Genomic DNA, 19,774 nt, shown 5'->3' with positions numbered 1-19,774 from the left:
AAAGCCACACGTTAGCTTTAAAAAGCTCTCTGTTGGAACTGAGTGAGTGAGTAAAGCAGATTAAAGGACAAAGAGAGAACATCTTGTACAACCATTGAGCTCCAGAACCAAAGAGGTAAGAGACTGTGCAGGCAGCAGAGAGAGAGAGAGAGAGGAGAGGGAGAGAGAGAGAGAGAGAGACAGGCGCCTCACATCCCCCCATTGTCCAGTTTCCTCAAGGATTCAGAACCACAGCTTGCTCAGGTCATGTGACAAGACAGTTTATGTTTATAGATATATGTATAATTGTATCGACAAGACATTACAAGAGCATCAGAGTTTTTACCACTGCTTTTTGTACCTGTAGTGTTGACTTTTGTTGCATCAATTGCCTTTAAACATGATTTGACCATGACTGTCTGGCAAACGGTGGATGGGTGTTTCACATTTTAGGTGGAGATCTCCCCTCTTTGACACCACTGAAACCCATTGAATGCAAACACACCACTGAGTCAGAATGCGCAACAGTTCTGCTATTAATAATCATGCGAGTCAAAGTCATAATGTGTGGCATACATTTAAAGGTCAGTCAGAGTCAGGTGACTACTAAGATTCCACACACACAAACACAGCGGAGTAAATCCGTCACCAGTTTCGCAATTAACCTCGATTACTCGACAGCAGCTCCGCCGGAGATAATCCAATTAACAGATTTGCTTACGTCGACTTTCCAGGAGAGGGCGGTGTCCTGACAGTTTTAGCCACAAAGCCCAGCCTGGCTCTGCACAACACACCAACAAGTCTCCGCTTCACAAAGGCTCTTTACATCAGTTTGTTTCACGGAGTCTGTGCAGTTGTCTCGTGTTATCCTGAGGCCTATTGTTCAGATGAACAATATTAATTAAAAACGCTTCAGACATGGAGGATCTCTGTCTCACTTCGTGTGTGAAGATGAATTAAGACTAATGACTTTGTATTGTAACACTTAACACTTCTTGCAGTGTGCTTCGGGCTCCAGCATCCCCAAAGCCTTCATGTGCGGCCGAGTGACGTCGCTTAACGCAGAATATTGAGAGAGCAGTCAAGTCACCAAAAGAGAGGCAGAGCGATACCGGAAATGAGGCTACTTTACTTTCACAATAAAACCATACGTAAAAACACTTTTATGAAAGGACACCGCTTATGACAGGGAGCTACGATAAATGTTTAAGTTCAGTGTATTTGGTGTGTGCTAATTTCACATTTTTAATCTCTTAAATAACAATTCTTACAGATATTTTTTAAGCAATCACACGGACGTCATCTATTCAAATCTACAAAATGTGAATGGGGTGTTTAAAGAGGTTTAGTTTAGGATTTTTAAAAATCCTTTGTTTTTAACCTTAATAACAGCATACCATAATGATTAATGGATGGCTAGATACTGAAAAGCACATAGTCCTTAAGATGTACCTAATGCTATGTTTAAGAGATTTTAAAAATGAAGTTTGTTTAGAGTGGTCAGTTTTTTGGGGGATGATTCGTCAAATTGATTTGATCAAAAGAATGTGAAAAATAAGTAAAAACTCATGTAAAATCCACTATAATAATAATAATAATAATAATAATTGTAAATGTCTTCTAAAAAGATGTGGGTATGTTTCCACCTCTTCAGAATGATGGACAAGTTGAGGTGAGAACTCCCAATCATTTATATCATTGTTGTAATTTGAACGCTTGGACCCAGAAAAGGTCAGTGCCTTGAAACTCCCTTTGTTAATTTATTTTGAAAGCAAAGACCGGAACCGGAGTGCTGTGGCTGCCTGGGCGCTGTGGGAGAGGCGCACGGTGACAGCAGCAGCCAGGGAGAGCGCGGCGGAGCTGGATTCAGCCAGGAGCGAAAATGTGAAGGTGGAAACCCGACTGAGCAGCATTGGGTTGCAACTGACGCCTGTTTCTGTGAGGAAAGAAGAACAAGAAGAAGAAGAAGAAGAAAAAAAACAAAACACAGCCGACATTCCAACACAGCAAGAACAGGAGCTCTGTTTTGGGATTATTAACCACTGGAAATAACCTCCGTTATTTTATTTTTATCATACATTTTTTTGTACCCTTCTTTTTCTGGCTCTGTCCACCTTGTCAAAATTAGACTGGAAGCGGTGCTGCGCTGTGTGAGGAGCATCATTTACGTACACCGGATACTCCATTTGTCTAAAATTACACATTTTGGAAGGAGTAAACTGCCCCGTGAAGGTCTCCTCTCGCTTCATGGGATTGTTCTCGACGGAGAGGCTTTGTTTTCAATAAGAACAACAGTGGGCATCATGAGTTCCAGTGGTAAGTCCATTCCTGCGCGCTTTACTTGAAGCACCTGCGTGTGAGCGCAGAACTATTGAACAATGGGGGTTTATATGAGATGGAAGAGAAAGTGACAACTGAAGTAAGGTTGATATCAAAGCGCACCCAATGTAATTCCACTTCACCTCAATATACCACACATGGCATTTGATTTATATAAACTAATATAAGAACACATCTCTTGTTATGATGTGTTCAAATCATCTTATATACGCTTGGAGCCCGTTTAGAGAGGACAGGAGAGCTAAGTATATGTGGAGGTCAAAGTATCCATCATCCTAGATGAGCATTTTTTGGGATTCTTCATCCACACAACAGCTGTTGCTTGGTCCCTCCCAATATCTGCTCCCCTCCTCTGTCACTCTTCTTTCATCTTCTTCCCTCCTTCCTGGTCCTCTTTTCCACCACCAGCAGCAGCAGTACGTTTGACCTCTCGTGAGACACCTCCCAGGCTTTCAGCTGTTGCCTCTTTGCAAAAGCTCAGGAAGCAGGAAACCCTCGAGCTGGAGGTTTCTGACCTGACCGCTGTCGGTCTCATGGAGTTCAGTCCGCTGTGATGCAGCACATACAAATAAGTCTGGTAGCCCGAGGGGCTTCGTTCATGCTCACCATGGACCGGCCCGCAGCCTGCCATGATGCTAAGCTGACCTTGTATCAGCTGACTGTGACCTGATCCTCTGTCAGCTGAATCAGGGCTTTCCCCCTGTAGGGCTGGCTGGTCAGCTGTGTGAGCATGTAGCACGCCTGTATGCGTGCCTCCACTTTGTTGTGTTACCGCCGGCTGATTCACAACGGGCGGATCTCCGAGGGAAGATTTAAAAGAAATGCTCCCCCTAGCCTTGACCCTTGGCTGTCAGTAAGGCCAGGTACTCCGTTAAGTACCCCCCCCACCCAGCCCCTGTCCTCTGTGTCTACAGGAGGAAACGGGTATTACTGCATCATTCATAATCTAGCCTGTCATTGTGTGCCCCTACATTATTCATCAGGTGCTCTTAACCCTCTGGTACCGAGGCTCGCCTGCGTTGCCAGTTCCCGTGCCCTGCGTGCCGGAGTGGTGTCGCACCGCCACGCTCCCTGAGGAAATGTGTAGAATTCTTTTGTTAAGCTTCAAAATGTTTTTTTCTCAGCTGACACCGAGGAGGAGGAGGGGCTGGGGGGCAGCAGGAGGGCGTGCAATACAGCTTGTGGAGAGCTGTCTCACCAGCTTGTGATTTCAAGGCATGTGCTTCAACTGGAGATGTACACAAACCTGTGCTTGTAACGTTTGACTGTGAGCACGTGTGTCAGCACGGTCACGCCTGGCAGACTGTGGTGTGCCATGTCTGTACTCTGGCCTCTGAGGCACAGGAACACAGCACAGCTCCCTCAAGTTAGTCAAACATATGCCGCCCTCTGACTCTCAGCACACTTAAGGGCGAAGGGGCCTGTCGGGCTGTGCTTGTGGTGCACTGTTTTATTCCGCTGCACGTGATAACCCAGAGGACGACAACACACAGCTCCGGCTGTCTGTCCTCCATCTTCTGGCCTTCTGTCACTCTGTCTGGTCCGACTCCTCCTTTCTGCCTGCCTGGCATTTGAGGCAGGACTGTGGATGCAGCAGGTCAGTTTCAGGCGGAAAGAACTTTGGCTTCACATACTTATGCTTCATATAATAAGTATTCCCGCAGAGTAAAGTTGTACAGTTTGTGTGTTTCAGCGGAGCGATAAAACACATGTTGATCAATACTCTCATCATTAAGCACCGGACTTGGACGGATCTGCAGAGCCGTGCATCGCAGAGCCGTGCATCACAGAGCCATGCATCGCAGAACCGTGCATCACTCTCCTTCCCTCTCGTTCTCTTCCGTAAAACAGAGAGTTCTCAAGTAGATGAAATACAAAATTCAAAAAGGCGTGTCTGTGTCTCATGCCACCGCATGATTGAGACTTATGGTTTGAATGCATGACAAGAATTAACGGCAGCTTCCGTGGAAGAATTGTCCTTTTTGTAGTGTGTTGTAATAAGCAGTGCACTGAATTGTCTTTTTGGCCGGCTAGCAGTGACGTTCCATGAGTGGCTGTGTTGGTCACCACTTTGATCCAGACTGAAACATCTCAGTCCTGGTAGGGATGGATTGCCCTCCAATCAGCTACAGATATTCATTGCTCCCTGAGGATGAATCCTAATAATCTTTGATCGTCTTCTGACTTTTCACCTTTCTTTGAAATATCTCAATGTCTACTTGATGAAGAGTCATTAATTTATGCAATTTGCGGGATTGTTTTAAGTCGTGCGTACCGTGCTGCGAACAGATCGGGTCCATCCAGGACATGGTCAAACCGTACACCCCACCTCGTTCACGTTCGCTCGGCTTCTGCCAATCTGCTTGTAGCTCCTTCACTTCGAGCTAAACACTCAACAAAGTCACGATTGTTTACTGTGGCTGGCTCCTCATTGGTGGAACAAGCTCCCCATTGACATCAGGACAGCAGAAAGTCTCTACATCTTCTGTCGCAAACTAAAAACACATCTTTTTCAACTATACCTTGAATAGGGAAGGCAGAGCCATAGTAACACTTTAGTAGCACTTAAATGTCTCTTACTGATACCACTTTGTAGTTAACTTTATTGAAGAAATTGTTACTTTCTTGATTCTTGTTGTTCTGAGTTTGTACTCATGGTTGAATGCACTTATTGTAAGTCACTTTGGATCAAGCTAAATGAAATGGAATGGAATGTAAAAGTCTGTTGTCTTTTTAAAAATGTTTTTTAATGTTTACATGTCATTTAGTTTGTTGCTGTTTTGTTTGTGTTTTTATGCGCTGAAACTTTTGCGCTGCCATCTTGGCAAAAAGGATGGATTGGCTATAAATTTGGTACATGAATTTAATGGTTACCTGACAAAGAATCCTGACGAGCTTCAGCATGACTCTCCAACTCTGGTAAATTACCAAATACCTGCTAAACTAACGAATAGAAAAGAGTGGACCGTCACTCGTGCCGGAATCCTCCGCCGACCTCAGAATGTGAAGTTTGATGAAATCCAGCGTTTTCCAGACACCTTGTCATGGATCAAAGCGCCGGTCAAAGAGAAATATTGGTTTAATGATGGTAAAATGTCAGCGAGTTCATATATTCATAAGAAATGGTGCCCTGGGAACCGTTAATATCCATGTTATACTTGGTCTGGACCAAAGAGTATGAATAGACATAGTGCTCCAATGACCCACTGACAGACCGCGTCCTCGCATGGCCCCACTCCTAGAAGGGGAAAGTTATATAAATGTATAGATACACTAGACAGTACGAGATTAAATGATAGATGTGTCTCTTGCTCTTTCGACGGCAGATGAGTTTTCTTTTCTGTTTGATGGGAGAAATGAGTCAGAACAAGGTTAGACAGGGAACGAAGCAACATCATATATGATTCCTGTTCTTCGGCCTCATCTGGAGAGCAGTCGAAAGCAGAGCCAAACGCCATTTATCACTCCTCCTGCCAGACGCCTTCGTTCAATAACACAAAGAACAAAGGTGGGAGACAAAAACGGTTAGCCGGGAACACAGATGCCGGAACGCACACGTGAATATTCATACTCGGCAGTGTACAAATGGTATGTTTGATTTGTGTACTACAGTTAAAACCTTTGTGGAAAGGACACTAGAGACTTCGCTGCATGGAAACATCCGGTTGCCTTTTTTAAATTTAATTTGAATGAGTGGAATAGAAAGAAGACTCATTCAGCTTAAGGCTACACCATTGTGGCTTGAATATGTTGCTGCCTCAAGGTTTCTGTCTCCATGACATTGGCCCTCTGTTGGGATTGAGTGATCATTCAGACTGTCAGTAGCAGTCTGACCTCTCTCTCTCTCTCTCTCTCTCTCTCTCTCTCTCTCTCCATGGTTGTGATATCTCTGGACGCCATCATTGCTCTGATGAATGCTCCCGTCTAAGGTCCTAACATAGGCGAGGGGCGATAAAGACAGGGGATGGGCGGAGGGGGGGGGGGGGGGGGGGGGGGGGGGGGGGGGGGGGGGGGGGGGGGGGGGGGGGGGGGGGGGGGGGGGGGGGGGGGTGGGGGGGGGGGAGACACCTGATCATTGGCTGCATTAGATTACAGACATGGAAGGCATGGTGTTGCTTTGCAATGCTGATTATGTTACCTTTGCTGCTGAATTACTATATTGCATTTATATTGTAGATATTAGCTGGTGAACATTTAAGCTAACGGTAGGTGTATCACTCCGTAACGGCTTAGTGTGGTTGAATAAGATAAGCCGCTGATTTATAGTTGCCCCTGATACGCTGCTACAACTGATAATCATGGGTATGTTACTAACTACAAAGCGAGCTATAAAAAAACAAAACAACACATTTTTCCGTTAATAATTCATCTTGAATCCACGTCGTCTTTGTATTGCTCCTCTTTGATTCTTTCGCCACGCTCTTCACTCCACTCATTCGATCTCCCAGCATCCCTTGTGACTGAGCTCACAGCATATTCCTCCCCGGGGCTGTCAGGTCAGGGGCAGAAATAGCAGCAGCCTCTCCGTCCCTGGGGATGCTGTCGGCCTGCCTGACCCCGTCCCTGTCCTCATCACCTGTCTTCTCCCGGGGCACTCGCCACTGATTTGGAGTCAGTGGATTACACCTGTAGTCCTGTGGCTATGATTAGAAGAATGACTCAACACCTCAGCATGGGAGAGGATGAAGGGTTGTTTGAGAGCTCTATAATGGGTTAAGACGGGGAGAGGATGGCAGTGTTCAATGAGAATGATCGCCCTGACACAATTAGATAGAGTTACGCAATGCGTCGGCTCCTGAGCTTTTTGTGTACCTGGATTCCCTGTGTGGGTGGTGCTTCATTTTGGCATGCGCATTCAACTGGCTTAATAAGCCTCTCATTCATTGAAACATACTTGTTGATAATTTGCATGAATTTGCCACGCCTCTGCCTGTTGAATTTAGACATGTGTTGATAATCTTCATTCAGCATCTTGCTCAGCTTTGTCTGACTGGGCTGGGCTGCGAAAACTGAGGATGTTACACTGTGCTAGAGGCCATATTCTGGCCATATTCCAGAAGGTTAGCATTGTGAATGAAAGTCCTGTGTGTTTCCAATCGGTGTTGGCACAGGCTTACATGTACCGCCATTAGTTCCCATTGTCTCTAATTCACACCTGATGGGATCAGTGTTGCTCATTTGGTAGTGTGCTCCCCCCCCCACACACACATACACACACACACACAGCGGACATTCTTCTGGCAGGGTGGGTCCCAGTGGTGCTGCCAGCATTGTGAGGGAAACAATGAACTAACAAAGACTTGAGTGGGAGTTCGGGAGTGGGAATTAATCATGATTGCATATTTCCAGTGCCCACACTCCTGCCCTGAACAGGAAAATAAACTTCATTCTGTCTCGCACCCAAGGATGGATGTATCTCCTCACTCGTGCTGTAGCCTACACGCGATCCATATACCGCCGTCCAACTTGGAGCGTGCGAAGGGTGCTCAGGCTATGAAGCGTGCTAGGCTGTGAGACTTTTTAAGTGCTGCTTTCGGGATACATCCAAATGGAATCAGACAGTTCTGTCACGCCAGCCCATATGCTGATGCTGCTCTGACTGAAGCAGTAAAGTCCTCCAGTCAGCTACTCAGGTGGACATTAAGGCCAGCTGGTTACCCTGCCATTATAGCCCTCACACGGAGTGTAGGACCACTCAAAGGCTCCTTCAGGAAGATGGAGCAAAATAAGAGACTGTGATCCCAGCTGTTCTGGCACAGTCTTGGTATTGGGAGGCTGGTTGTCCCTGCTTGTGGATGCAAGAGCATCTCTGTATAGCCCAGAGGAGAGGATGGACCTTTAAAGAGCCTCTAATAGCTTAAGTGGTCTTAGATAAATTAATTTTCCTCACTCATTTAAGATCAAATTAATCTATCATTTTGACCTTTTTGCTTGTGAGAGCATTTACTCAATTACTGTTGTGGCTGTATGAGAACTTGGCTTTCTTGACAATGTGAAGTAGCTATTGGGCTTGTAGGAGTCTGACATGTAAGCTAATGCATAATGAGGTAAGGAGATCCAGCCACTTTCTAACCTGACGCAGCAGTGTGTGTGTGTGTGCGTGTGTGTGTTTGTGTGTATGTGTGTGTGTGTGTGTGTGTGTGTGTGTGTGTGTGTGTGTGTCAACCTGTATCACACAGAAATAGACAGTGAGAGAGAAAGACTGGAGCTTACCCAGTTTACAGAGGTGTCAGACCTCACTTCTTCAGAACAAGTGTTGACAGAGCTACACACTGATCTTATTATGTGAAATGCCCACAGTACAGTCTAGTGTAGGAGAAGCAGAGCCCCCGTTCTAATGATGGATCGCTGCATTGTGGTGAAGAAACCTTTGTTGATAAACATCTGTTATGATTTTGAATTATTACTATGTTATTATACCAATTAGGGTGGACATTTGTTGTGGCTGGAAATATTGATTATTGTTTTCTATGTGATTGATACTGCCATTGTATAATGTCATTAGTGGCAATAAGCTACACTGGTTTCAGGCTACATGAAAAACCAATTATGTTTCCATTCTAGACCCGTAATTATGAGATGAAACTATTTGTGTCCAATCATAGCTTAGCAACGGTAACGAGGCATGGCAAGCCTTGCATTTCTCTGCATGTTGAAGTGGTGTACATGGGGCTCAGTAAGCAATACTAATCTATAGGGAAGTTGGTTTTTTCCTTCTTTTTGTAAACTTCATACAAACCCCAAAAATACAAGAGCAAAAGTGTAATGAATGGATACGAGAGTGTTTGTCTGTTCCAACGCAAGCTGCGAACTTTAGCATGTCCAGCTAACTGGCCTAGTATACCTAAACATAAAAATAATAAATAATATTAAATGTGTGTGTTTTTGTCTTCCGCAGCTTATCACCAAGGCTCTGCGGCAAGTGAGCGAACTTCTGGACTAATCCGGTGCCAGCGTTGTCGGGAAGTATGCAAAGGAGAGGTGGTCCGAGTACAAGAAACCCACTTCCACGTAAAGTGTTTCACCTGCACCGGTAAGGCATGGCAGCCTGATCCAAAACAACACAACACACAGCTGTAGTGATCACAGAAAGTCTTGCTGCCTTACAAAGTCTCCAGGCGTGGTCCTGGCCATGAATGCTGTTAGAGTTAAATAAGAGATACAGGTAGTACACTGGAAACAAAGACATCTGTCTTGGTCACATCCTTATACACTCACTCCTCATCCATCCCCTAGCGTGCATGCTGAGAGATATACTATTAGTATTGGAACAGATCAGAGGGGCCTTGCAGGGGACTTCGGCTCCTGCTAAGGTAACTAGCTAGTGCGCTGTGACACTGTGTCTAATGACACTGTGTCAACTAGCTTTGCAGTGCTACAGGTGAGCACTGGTGACCTCCAATAGAAACAGTGGTGACCTATTACATCCCCTTCAACAGCAATAGAATGACATGCGTTTCTATTCCGTAATGTATTTAACAATAGTCAACTTATTGCTTTAAGAATGTAGGCTAAACATACTAATATATTAGAAATACTTTTTTAAATTCCTATTTTGTTATCACATGATCACAACATGTTCATGGTGCAAGGATGACTGAAAGTATAACATTTCGGAAGCTGTTGAGCAGAGATGGGGTGATTAGTTTTCTTTTGCTGAGCACGATTGCAAAAACAACTTCTCTAAAGGCGTTTATGACAGTCAAGCATTTTGTGCATGTCCAAATTTGAATTTAAAGAGCCGAGGAATTGTATTTGTCATGCTGCTGTGCAGCCTGCAGCAAGTGTGCTCAGTTTTATGTTAATAACATTTCTAAAGCCGTAAAGTCAGTCGTGGTTACGTTCAGTCACTTGAAACAAGCAAGTAGATGGATTATCATCTATCATTTTTGCATATTTGGCATAATTAACACCTGATATCTCTCCACTTTGTTCACCAGCCACTATGTTTAATATGGGCTCGACTGAGTTATGTCACACTGGCTTAGTTGAATAGTGGCAAAGCATTCTAGTTATTTGATTTGCATAAAACTTTGCAGTACGTTAAATGTGAGTGAATGTTGGGAGAAATGCATCAGTACTAAAAATAGACCAGATCTATGAATTCTTCTTCATAAACATTTCCCCCCCCCCAAAAAAAGCATACTTAATAATTTGAATTCGAAAAAGCTTGAATCTTCTATTTTGATCAAATTGCCACTGTTAATGGAAAATAATTGTAACAATTTGCCAGTTATTTAGGCTTAATCGTTTAATTTTCCCCTGAAGAGGCACCCTTTCTAATGTGTCTTGACATATTCCATTTTCAGATAATTCTGTTTGAGAAATGTATTTTTACAGATGTATTCCCTGTTATTCCCCTTTGTACGGTAGACCTTTTGAGGATTTTTGAATCTTCTTTCCTTTCATATTTTTAGACTGTTACACTCATACACATTTCATTCAAATGTCTATCTTAATAAATCATTCAATCCCATTTTAAGAATTACGAAAATTAAGTGAAATATGTCCTCAAGACCAGCAGTTTTTCTGACTTTTCAGCTGTTGTTGAGGAGCAGAAGCTGATTAAGTTGTGTTTATTACTCTTTGAGCTGCACGATACTGTTGTTCAGCACAGAGCTGTTACCGTAGATGAACTCACTGCAGGCTATTCATTGGAGGGCTGTTGTTACATGTTCACCATGTGCCTTCACACACACACGAAAAACACATGAACTATACAGTGCACACATACACACATGCACTCAACAATACGTCCATACATGCATGCACGCTCAGGGTGGTTGTGAGGGGTTGCTGTGGTAACGGTGTGAAGGGGCACCCGGGTCCTGGTTGGTGGATATTCTCAGCATCTCTATGGTGCTATTAACCAATCGGAAGGCTCCACTCTGTGCCCCAGAGAAAAAGGGGGGTGAACACAGGAAGCAAGCAGGAAAAAAAGAGAGAAAGAGGGGGGATGGGGGTGCTGTTTGTGTCACCTAAACATTACATCATCACTTGAGTGTAATACCAATCTGATTCTCTTCTTCCTTTTCATTTCCCTCTTACTCGCAGCAGTGGTACATTTAATGGAAAACTGTCATTGATGAGCATCATGTTAAATACACCCATCAGACAGCCCTACCCTCTCATGTTCCAGAGAGCTCTCCTCATCCCATGAGTCAATGGGGCACTATTGTGCCGCCAGACACCATCACATCCCTGTCTATAATATACTCTTCTGTATGGGCCTTTGCAGAGCATGCAGTTTCCTAAAGCTGTTATTGTGCGGTGTATAACCCCCACTCACACACAAACATGTTGCATGTTCTTTTGAACTTCATAAACTCAATCCCCTATTGTTTGTGCTTCTGCTCTCTGCTTGCCATTAGTTCCGCTGTATATTTTCCGAGGCTGAATGAGTGTGAATGCAGTAGCAGGATTTAAGATCGGATTTCTATATTTTCTTCCATCTCTCAGTTGCCCCTTTTCTCAGTTTTTCTCCCTCTGTTTCTTTCTCTTGTTTTCTCCCTTTCTTTCCTGATGACAGTCACCCAAGCATGAAATACATTTTCTCATCTTGGGACAGGATGACATTGGCATGCGGGGTGTGCGATTTAGAGGCTAATGGCTAAACTGTATTATACCGTTGCGCCAGAGTGACACTCAATTGTCTGATCTGTCGGACATGTTTATGAACTCTGTTACTTGGGTGTGTTTAAACATTTGATTTCATTCTTTGCTGGGCATTTTCTTTTCCCCCAGAGAAGATTGTGTACTTGTGTTCTTTGGGTATTGACCTTGACCAATGATATTGAATGTGCCTCAGCTTCATTTACACTGGAAAACCATGACATAAAACCTTAGTTATTTCCTGCTTTTTTCCCCTCCTTCTGCCAATTTTAGTTTTTGTCTCCTTTTTCTTCGAAAGGGCTGACTCTGCCCCACTGAATAGATGACGATCATGCAGCGGTAAACATCCATCCATCCTGTCTATCATTTAACTTTCCTCTTTCCCCCACATGTTATCAAGCCACATTACCGTCCGTATGACACATCATCATGATTCCTCACTCATGCATTAGTCAGGAGAAGAAAAGATCAATCACTAATCATGTGTGTTTAACCTCTCTTATGAAGCCATTATACAGCAGTTGATTATAGAGCGAAGAAGCCACCACGCAATCAGCTCAGGAAAAAAAGTCTGTGGAAAATGCTGGAGACAGAAGCCGGCTCACAGATTGATGCATCAACTCCAGACATATAAGTGTGTGAGTGTGTGTCTGTGGCACTTCTCAGTGTGGCAGCGGGCTGTAAAGTATGGATAATGTGGTGTTGTGTTACAGGCAGACGGGCTGACTCGTGCATACTGGCCTAATGACACAGTGACCACATTTATCCTGCCTCTGAAGCATAATCGGCACTCTTGGATTCCAACAGTAACAACGAGTACAAAGCTAACACGCATATCAATCACACGCAAAGGCAAGATGTGCATATGTGTTTCGCGTGCAGCCCACTCACATGCTAACAGAAACAAATATACAACTACAGACAGAGACAGATGCAAACACAGACACATTCTCACATAAACGGCCGGCCTGCTCCGAGTAGTTATTTATTTTCAGAGACAAAACTGATTGTTCTCATAAAACAGCGCCAAAGGGAATAGCAGATTTACACTGACAGGTCAGATAAACACTGTTTTGCAAATGCTCCATTTCTAGCTGGTATTCTCACCAGGGCTCTTGTGAAATTGCAGCATCTTCGTCTTTTTCTCGGCAGACCCTGTTATCAGTCAGTTCAGCTTTGGATGCCATTGGACCCCATCACTCAACCTCTGTGTTAATAACATCGACCATATTGTACCCTAGCTCCGTTCTGTTCTCTGAAGGCGAGGGACAGGCCGAGATAGAGAGAAACCTAGTGGAGGGCAAAGAGGGAGAGGAAAAGACAAACAGCAAAAAGAGAAATAGAAAGAGAGGTTATAGATAAAGAGACACGCAGCACAGGAACAAAAAAGTGGGGGTTTACAGGGAAGGGGAGCTTCCTGTAGCTATAGCAACCGCTGGTACGCTGGTCCAATCACCACGCCAATGCTTGGTTGCTAGGGAGAGATTCCGGAGGAGAGAGAAGGGGAGCGCGGCAGTCAGCGGCGCTTTTTTAACCTCTGACTCTCCAGGATCTGGGATAGATGACGGGGTTTATTCCTCCCACTCTATCTCTCAAGCGTCCTGAGGGATTTCACAGGGCGTGTGTGTGTGTGTGTGTGTGTGTGTGTGTGTGTGTGTGTGTGTGTGTGTGTGTGTGTGTGTGTGTGTGTGTGTGTGTGTGTGTGTGTGTGTGTGTGTGAGAGAGAGCATGAGAGAGTCAGAGAGTCAGAAAGAGAGGGCATGTGTGTGGTGGAGCTGCATAAGTGTTCAAGTGTCTGGCTTAGTGAAGGTGGAATTTCTGAACAATAAAGAGGATCATTCAGTGACAAACCCTGCTGTGTTGGGCAAACCCCCGACACACACACTAAACACACATAGAGCTGCAGGATTTTTATTGCTTATCACAAGGCCCCATCTCTCGCAGCAGTTTGGTTATCCCATGTGTTTGTGTGTGTGCGCGTGCGTGTGCGTGTGTGTGTGTGTGTGCGTGCAAGAGATCTCATTCATGCTTGTTTTCCCCTCCGCTGAGTGTCTTATCAGCCCTGAGAGGGTTAAAAGCTGAAGGCCTCAGCAGCAGGGCTGGTCTGCTGGTATGAAGGGACTCCACTGGGCAACCATCTGTCTCCATCAACTACCACAGCCAAATGCTCGGGCGGCCCTGTCATTCATGCACGATTTCTTTCTGCTTTAGCCTTAAGCTGCCTCTCTCTCTCTCTCTCTCTCTCTCTCTCTCTCTCTCTCTCTCTCTCTCTCTCTCTCTCTCTCTCTCTCTCTCTCTCTCTCTCTCTCTCTCTCTCTCTCTCTCTCTCTCTCTCTCTCTCTCTCTCTCTCTCTCTCTCTCTCTCTCTCTCTCTCTCTCTCTCTTGTCGTCCTCCTCTACGACCACATCGCCGGCTGTTTTCTGTTACCGGTTGTCTTTTTTTTATAGCCACGCTAGCAGCATGGCTATAGGGATATGTCAGTCGGCCACTTTGGTCCAGCCTGAGATATCTCAGCAAATATTGGATGGACGGCTATCACATTTTGTACATCCACTCATGGTCCCCAGAGGATGACTCCCGCAGACTTTGGTGATCGCCTCAGTTTTCCTCTCACGCCATCATGGGATTGACATTTTCGGTCATGGGTGAAATATCCTGTTCCAGATACTCCCCAGAGGATCCTTTCCTTATCGACACCAGCAGCTATATGTTTTCACTATCCATCCATCCATCCATTTTCAATACCGCTTATCCTCATTAGGGTCGCGGGGCGCTGGAGCCTATCCCAGCTGACATAGGGCGAAGGCAGGGGACACCCTGGACAGGCCGCCAGTCCATCGAGGGCACATGTAGGGACATACAACCATTCACTCTCACATTCACACCTATGGGACATTTAGAGATCAATTAACCTGCAGCATGTCTTTGGACTGTGGGAGGAAGCCGGAGAGCCCGGAGAGAACCCACGCTGCCACGGGGAGAACATGCAAACTCCACACAGAAGGACCGCTCCGACCGGGAATCGAACCCGCGGCCCTCTTGCTGTGAGGCGACAGTGCTAGCCACTACACCACCGTGCAGCCATGTTTTCACTAATTCAGTAAAATATCAACTTGATGGATTGACACATTTATTTTGTATCCTACTGACTTTAGTGATCCCTGAACTTTTTTTTCTAGTACCACCAACAAGTTGACATTTGGCATGGAGTAAAATTAGTATTTTGTACATACATTCATGTGCCCCCAGAGGATACATTATAATTACTTTAGACTATATCTAGTGCCATCATCAGGTAACAGCAAGCATGAATAATATAAAATACACAATATAAAATGACATGGTAAACATACATGGTACACATACCTTCTAAACTTCAGGAGGTTAACATTATCATTGTGGGGATTGTGCTGAAAGCGCCATGCCAGAGCACAGCCTCACAAAGCTGCTAGTGTGTTTGTCGACTTTAGTTTCGCTTCTCTTCCTGTCCGTCCGACCGCCTCCTCTCCCACCCTGGGACTTGGCACAACTTGAGAAAAACGCGTTATTTGCTACTGTGAGAGGGGCTCAGATCCAGGGAAAGGAGGGAGGGCAGAGGAGCCCGGGGCCCACGTTGGTAGCACAGATGTGGGGGAGAATAAGTGAGTATACCTCGCCTGCTAACTTTTCACTGACCCTCTGCCCCTCTGTGGATGCCCCTATTATTTTGAGAGAAAAAAAACTGCATGTTTTAGCATAATTGTTGACAATATGCAGGGTGTCTACTTTGAAGTACTGTCCATTTACTCAATAGCGCACTATAAAGACCTAACAGTAGCATCATGAGCTCAGGGAAGAGTCACAGTGAGGGGGGGGGGGGTGAAAGAAAGGGAAGGTTGCATGTAGGTGCAGTTCTTTAGCGAGAGAAAAAAGGTTCACATTGAGATAAAGTGGAGACCTTGTGCTCAGTGCCACAAAGCTTTGGAAGCAGTCTTTAAAACGAAAGACAGAGAAAGAGGAGGGGAGGAGGAAGGGTTGTCAGCACTATTTTCGGGTTCCGGCCCGGGCCGACTTTGAGAAGGGAATTTTAATTGCGTCTGTTGGCTGGCGATAAATACCCAATCACGCGGACCCCCTGTGGGTGCCTAATCAGCGCGGTTCTAATGACCACAGCTGCAGACGCCGGCCTACATGCTAACCTCTAATCACTAGACTTATGATCTAGATGCTACCTTCCCGCCTTGCCAAAAAGAGAAATATGGAGAGAAGCACCATCTTTTAGTTTTCCTCATTAGAGCGCCACTCAGGGAAAGATCATAAAATGGGCAACTAGATGAAATTAAGTCTTTGATGTCGTCTTGCAAAGCTGATTATGTTTGGCTTAGGAAGCTGTTTGATGAGAAACCTGACTCTGTCTCCATAAAATAATACAAAGTTCCATACGAACAAAATGTTTTATTCACATAATTATGATTTTCCACTCAAAGTGTGTGCGCTTTCCCATGAGTAGCAACAGTATAAATCCCCAAAGGCCGTTCGTAGGACAGTGAGACAGACCAGGGGCCTTCTGCGTGGGTTGTGTTGGGCTGTTGTTTTTATGGGTTGTGGAGCTGGTCACTAGAAGCCTTTCTTCCTTGGAGCCAAGCTAAACCACGTCTCTGCGGCAGCAGAGACACCAAGCTCTGACCCAACTCCACCCACTGTGCTGGCAACTACAACATGCAAGCAGTTCAATTGAGAGGTAAAATGAGAGGGCTTGAAAAGTAAAGGGACTGCCTGCAAGCGGGCTGTAAACATGTAGGCTCTAATAAGGAGGTTTGAAGAATGGTCCAACGTCTAAAAGTTGCGTTTTCCTTCGAGTCTATTGAGGTGCCCGAAAAAAATGGTTCAAATGCAAGAAAAACACCCCTACATTGAGATCATGCTTTCTTTAGGATATACGATGGATTTTTTTATTTTCTCAATCCACAAAGGAATACTTGGAGAAACATGATTTTCTTTGGACACTCACCTGAAATGTATAGAAGTGTACGTGGTGTGTGTGTTTATGCATGATCCATTGAAGGGAAGACAATAGTTGTGACTTCTTGTCTTAGTTAAAGGAAGGTCTTATTATTTATGCATGGTGCCTTTAATCATTCCTTTTTTGTCAAATTTGAGGGTAAACTTGTTTATAATGTGTCAATATTTTTCGCCACTACGGGAGGTTTCAAACTGATTTGAGGTTATCGTCGCGGAAAGCATTTGGCATTCACAGCCACCACTTCAACCACAACAAAACCAAATGTGCCACCACCAGTAGCACATCATTCAGACTCAGGGACCTAGCTGTCTCTAGGGCAACTGTGGAAGGTTTACGTCTCCTATGGCAACTGAGGAAGGGGGACGTACTCTGTAAGGCATCCAGCCAATCGTCCAGTCAGAAGAAAAAAATATGATTAGCCAGAACAGGTGAACCGTCCAATCCACTTGGAGCAGATCCAGTCTGCCGGCTGTGATTTGGTCAGGCGTCCATATGCTAATGAAGTGCATTCGGCTAATTGAGCCAATTCCAGTCGTTTGAAAATGAATCCGGGTGCAGATTGAAAAGCAAATCATTTTTGAAAAAGAGCCAGAGGGAGAAAAAAAAGGGAAAATTGTGGCACTGAATAAAACTACAATGTCGTTTTAGAAGATTAAAAATATGGACCATTTTCGAGACATGTCTTCCATGATGAAGCGTTTAGATGTGGAAACATGTTCTCCCTCATTACCCTTTTCCATGAAGGCATCAGATAGCCTGTGATTTGGGTTTCTGGTAAGTCTGGTTTAAAATGCAGCAGAAACACTTTTTTAAGGCATGTGCCATTGTTTAGTGGTTCTGGAAATGTGGTTTGCACAAACACATACACACACACACACACATTAGAAACAGGTTATTCTCAATCTTAGCTCTGGTCTGCCTCATGCATCCCCTTCCTTCATCATTCCCTTTCCTCCCTTCCTTTGCACTTCTGCAGACGCCTTGCCTTCATGCCAATGGCCTGTCGCAATGATAAAGATCCATCATCATATCTCACCAATACACACTGTCCCATTTCATCATCCTATCACGGCATACGCACAGTGCCATCTCATCGGGGATGGATTTATGTGTTTCCATCCTCCTGTGGGAGCTGAGATTGTTTTGTTTTTAAGTGAGGGCCCATTGATCTTTTATTACACCATTAAGTCAATACGCTCCACTCATAAACAGCTTGAGATTAAATGAACCCCTTTGAAGGGTTTATGTGCACGTGTGTGTGTCCGTCTGTGTTTGTGTGTCTGTGAACTCTCAGCCTGCCAGCACACACTGACAACTGGTGGCTGTATGTAGCCCAATTTAGCCTGTAGCAGCTATAGTCTCTATGGCATAGCGTCTATGGCATGGGTAAGATTAAGCCATTTATTTGCAGCATGCTGTTGGTATTCAAGTCAATTCATTCCGCCATGAGCAGTGTGACGCTTTGTTGAGTTTACAGTGTCAACTGCTTTATTTACTGCAGCACAGTCAACCTTCATTTACTGGCATTGTGGTGCAAACAGTTTTCAGCAGACCTGATATTGGCAACCTCAGGATTCGCTGTTTTTCCACATGGATTAATTTTCCATTTTTTCTTGCTGTGATAATGGTCAGTGGTTTGGCTAGAAACAGCATATGACTTCATGGGTAATGGATGGGATTTCTTCAAAAGAAAAAAGCCCACTTCAGTCAGATAGAGTACACATTTCAGGAAATAATTTGATTAATTTGAGATATTTTAAAAAGCATACCATTTTGGTCAAATGACAAGACCTTCCTCCTTTATTTTTGGTGATACAGTAAATGTGCTCCACTGCTGCCGGGTATGAGAGTTTCCTGATAGTCGAGACTGCGTACAGGTAATTCGTCTCTCTCTGCTGTCTGACTTCTAATGTCTTGAACGTCTCCCAGGAGTTGGTGCTTAAAGCCCCTAATCTTGTTTTCAATTCATGACCCGTTTCCCATGAGCTGCAGACTTTTCAGAGATCTGTTTCTACACTTTGAATCTGTTCCTCGTGTTTTAGAAAGTCCATTCATCTCAAAATCATTCAGGTGAGAGTCTCTGTGTTTAGTATTGTGTATTAGTATTAGTATTGTGTTTGACCTCCTACTGTCCTGTAGCAGACCTTCTGCTTTTTGGGGCTTCTTGCCATTAATGTATAGCACAATACTGTACTAGGATAGAGAGGAAAGGGGGAGAGAGGAGGGGCGGCATGCAGCAAGGGCCACGGGTTGGATTTGAATCAGGACTCATCCTTGATGCATGGGGCGCCCAGATAGCTCACCAGGTAACTCACCAGATAGCTCACTAGGTAACTCACCACATAACTCAACAGGTAGTCATCGGGCAGCTCACCGGGTAGCCCACCAGGTAGCTAACCAGGTAGCTCACCAGGTAGCTCACCAGGTAGCTCACGAGGTAGCGAGGGCTGTAGCAAATCTTGACGCAAGCAATAGGTATTAAAGTTAAAGTTTTGGAAAGTACGCTTACAGCAGTTAGATGAGATGATACCACTCTCATCATGTCCAACCTGGTTGATTGGTACGTTACCAGCTGACCCATAAATAGTGTTACAATGGTAACTGTAGTTGGATAATTATCGAGCAGGGGAGTAATCATAGATTTATTTATTTTATTTATTTATTCATTTATTTTGCAGGGACAATGCACACCAATCAACAGTTGGACTGTAAGTGAGCCAGAGTTAGCTAGAGAGGCTAATTTCCATCTGCTGTCCCTGGCCAGATGTTTTTAAGGCAGCCTAAAATAACAAAATCTCAAAATAAAAATGGAAATAAAATTCATAGACAAACTGACAACA

General features: G+C 44.6%; 1 protein-coding gene across 1 annotated transcript in view; it reads left to right on the top strand.

Annotated features, from left to right (window-relative positions):
* The first annotated feature begins 1,637 nt into the window (after window positions 1–1,637).
* The window catches only part of ablim3 (actin binding LIM protein family, member 3), a 39,246-nt gene continuing 21,109 nt past the window's right edge, over window positions 1,638–19,774 (top strand). Inside the window, exons 1-4 of the mRNA XM_034544163.1 lie at window positions 1,638–1,651; window positions 1,752–1,917; window positions 3,303–3,402; window positions 9,218–9,352. Coding sequence (XP_034400054.1) covers window positions 1,638–1,651; window positions 1,752–1,917; window positions 3,303–3,402; window positions 9,218–9,352 — 415 coding nt within the window. The remainder of the gene's footprint in view (window positions 1,652–1,751; window positions 1,918–3,302; window positions 3,403–9,217; window positions 9,353–19,774) is intronic.

Source organism: Cyclopterus lumpus, chromosome 10 (genome assembly GCF_009769545.1).
Source record: "Cyclopterus lumpus isolate fCycLum1 chromosome 10, fCycLum1.pri, whole genome shotgun sequence".
Taxonomy (NCBI): domain Eukaryota; kingdom Metazoa; phylum Chordata; class Actinopteri; order Perciformes; family Cyclopteridae; genus Cyclopterus; species Cyclopterus lumpus.
This window is presented reverse-complemented; position numbering and strand designations above follow the sequence as displayed.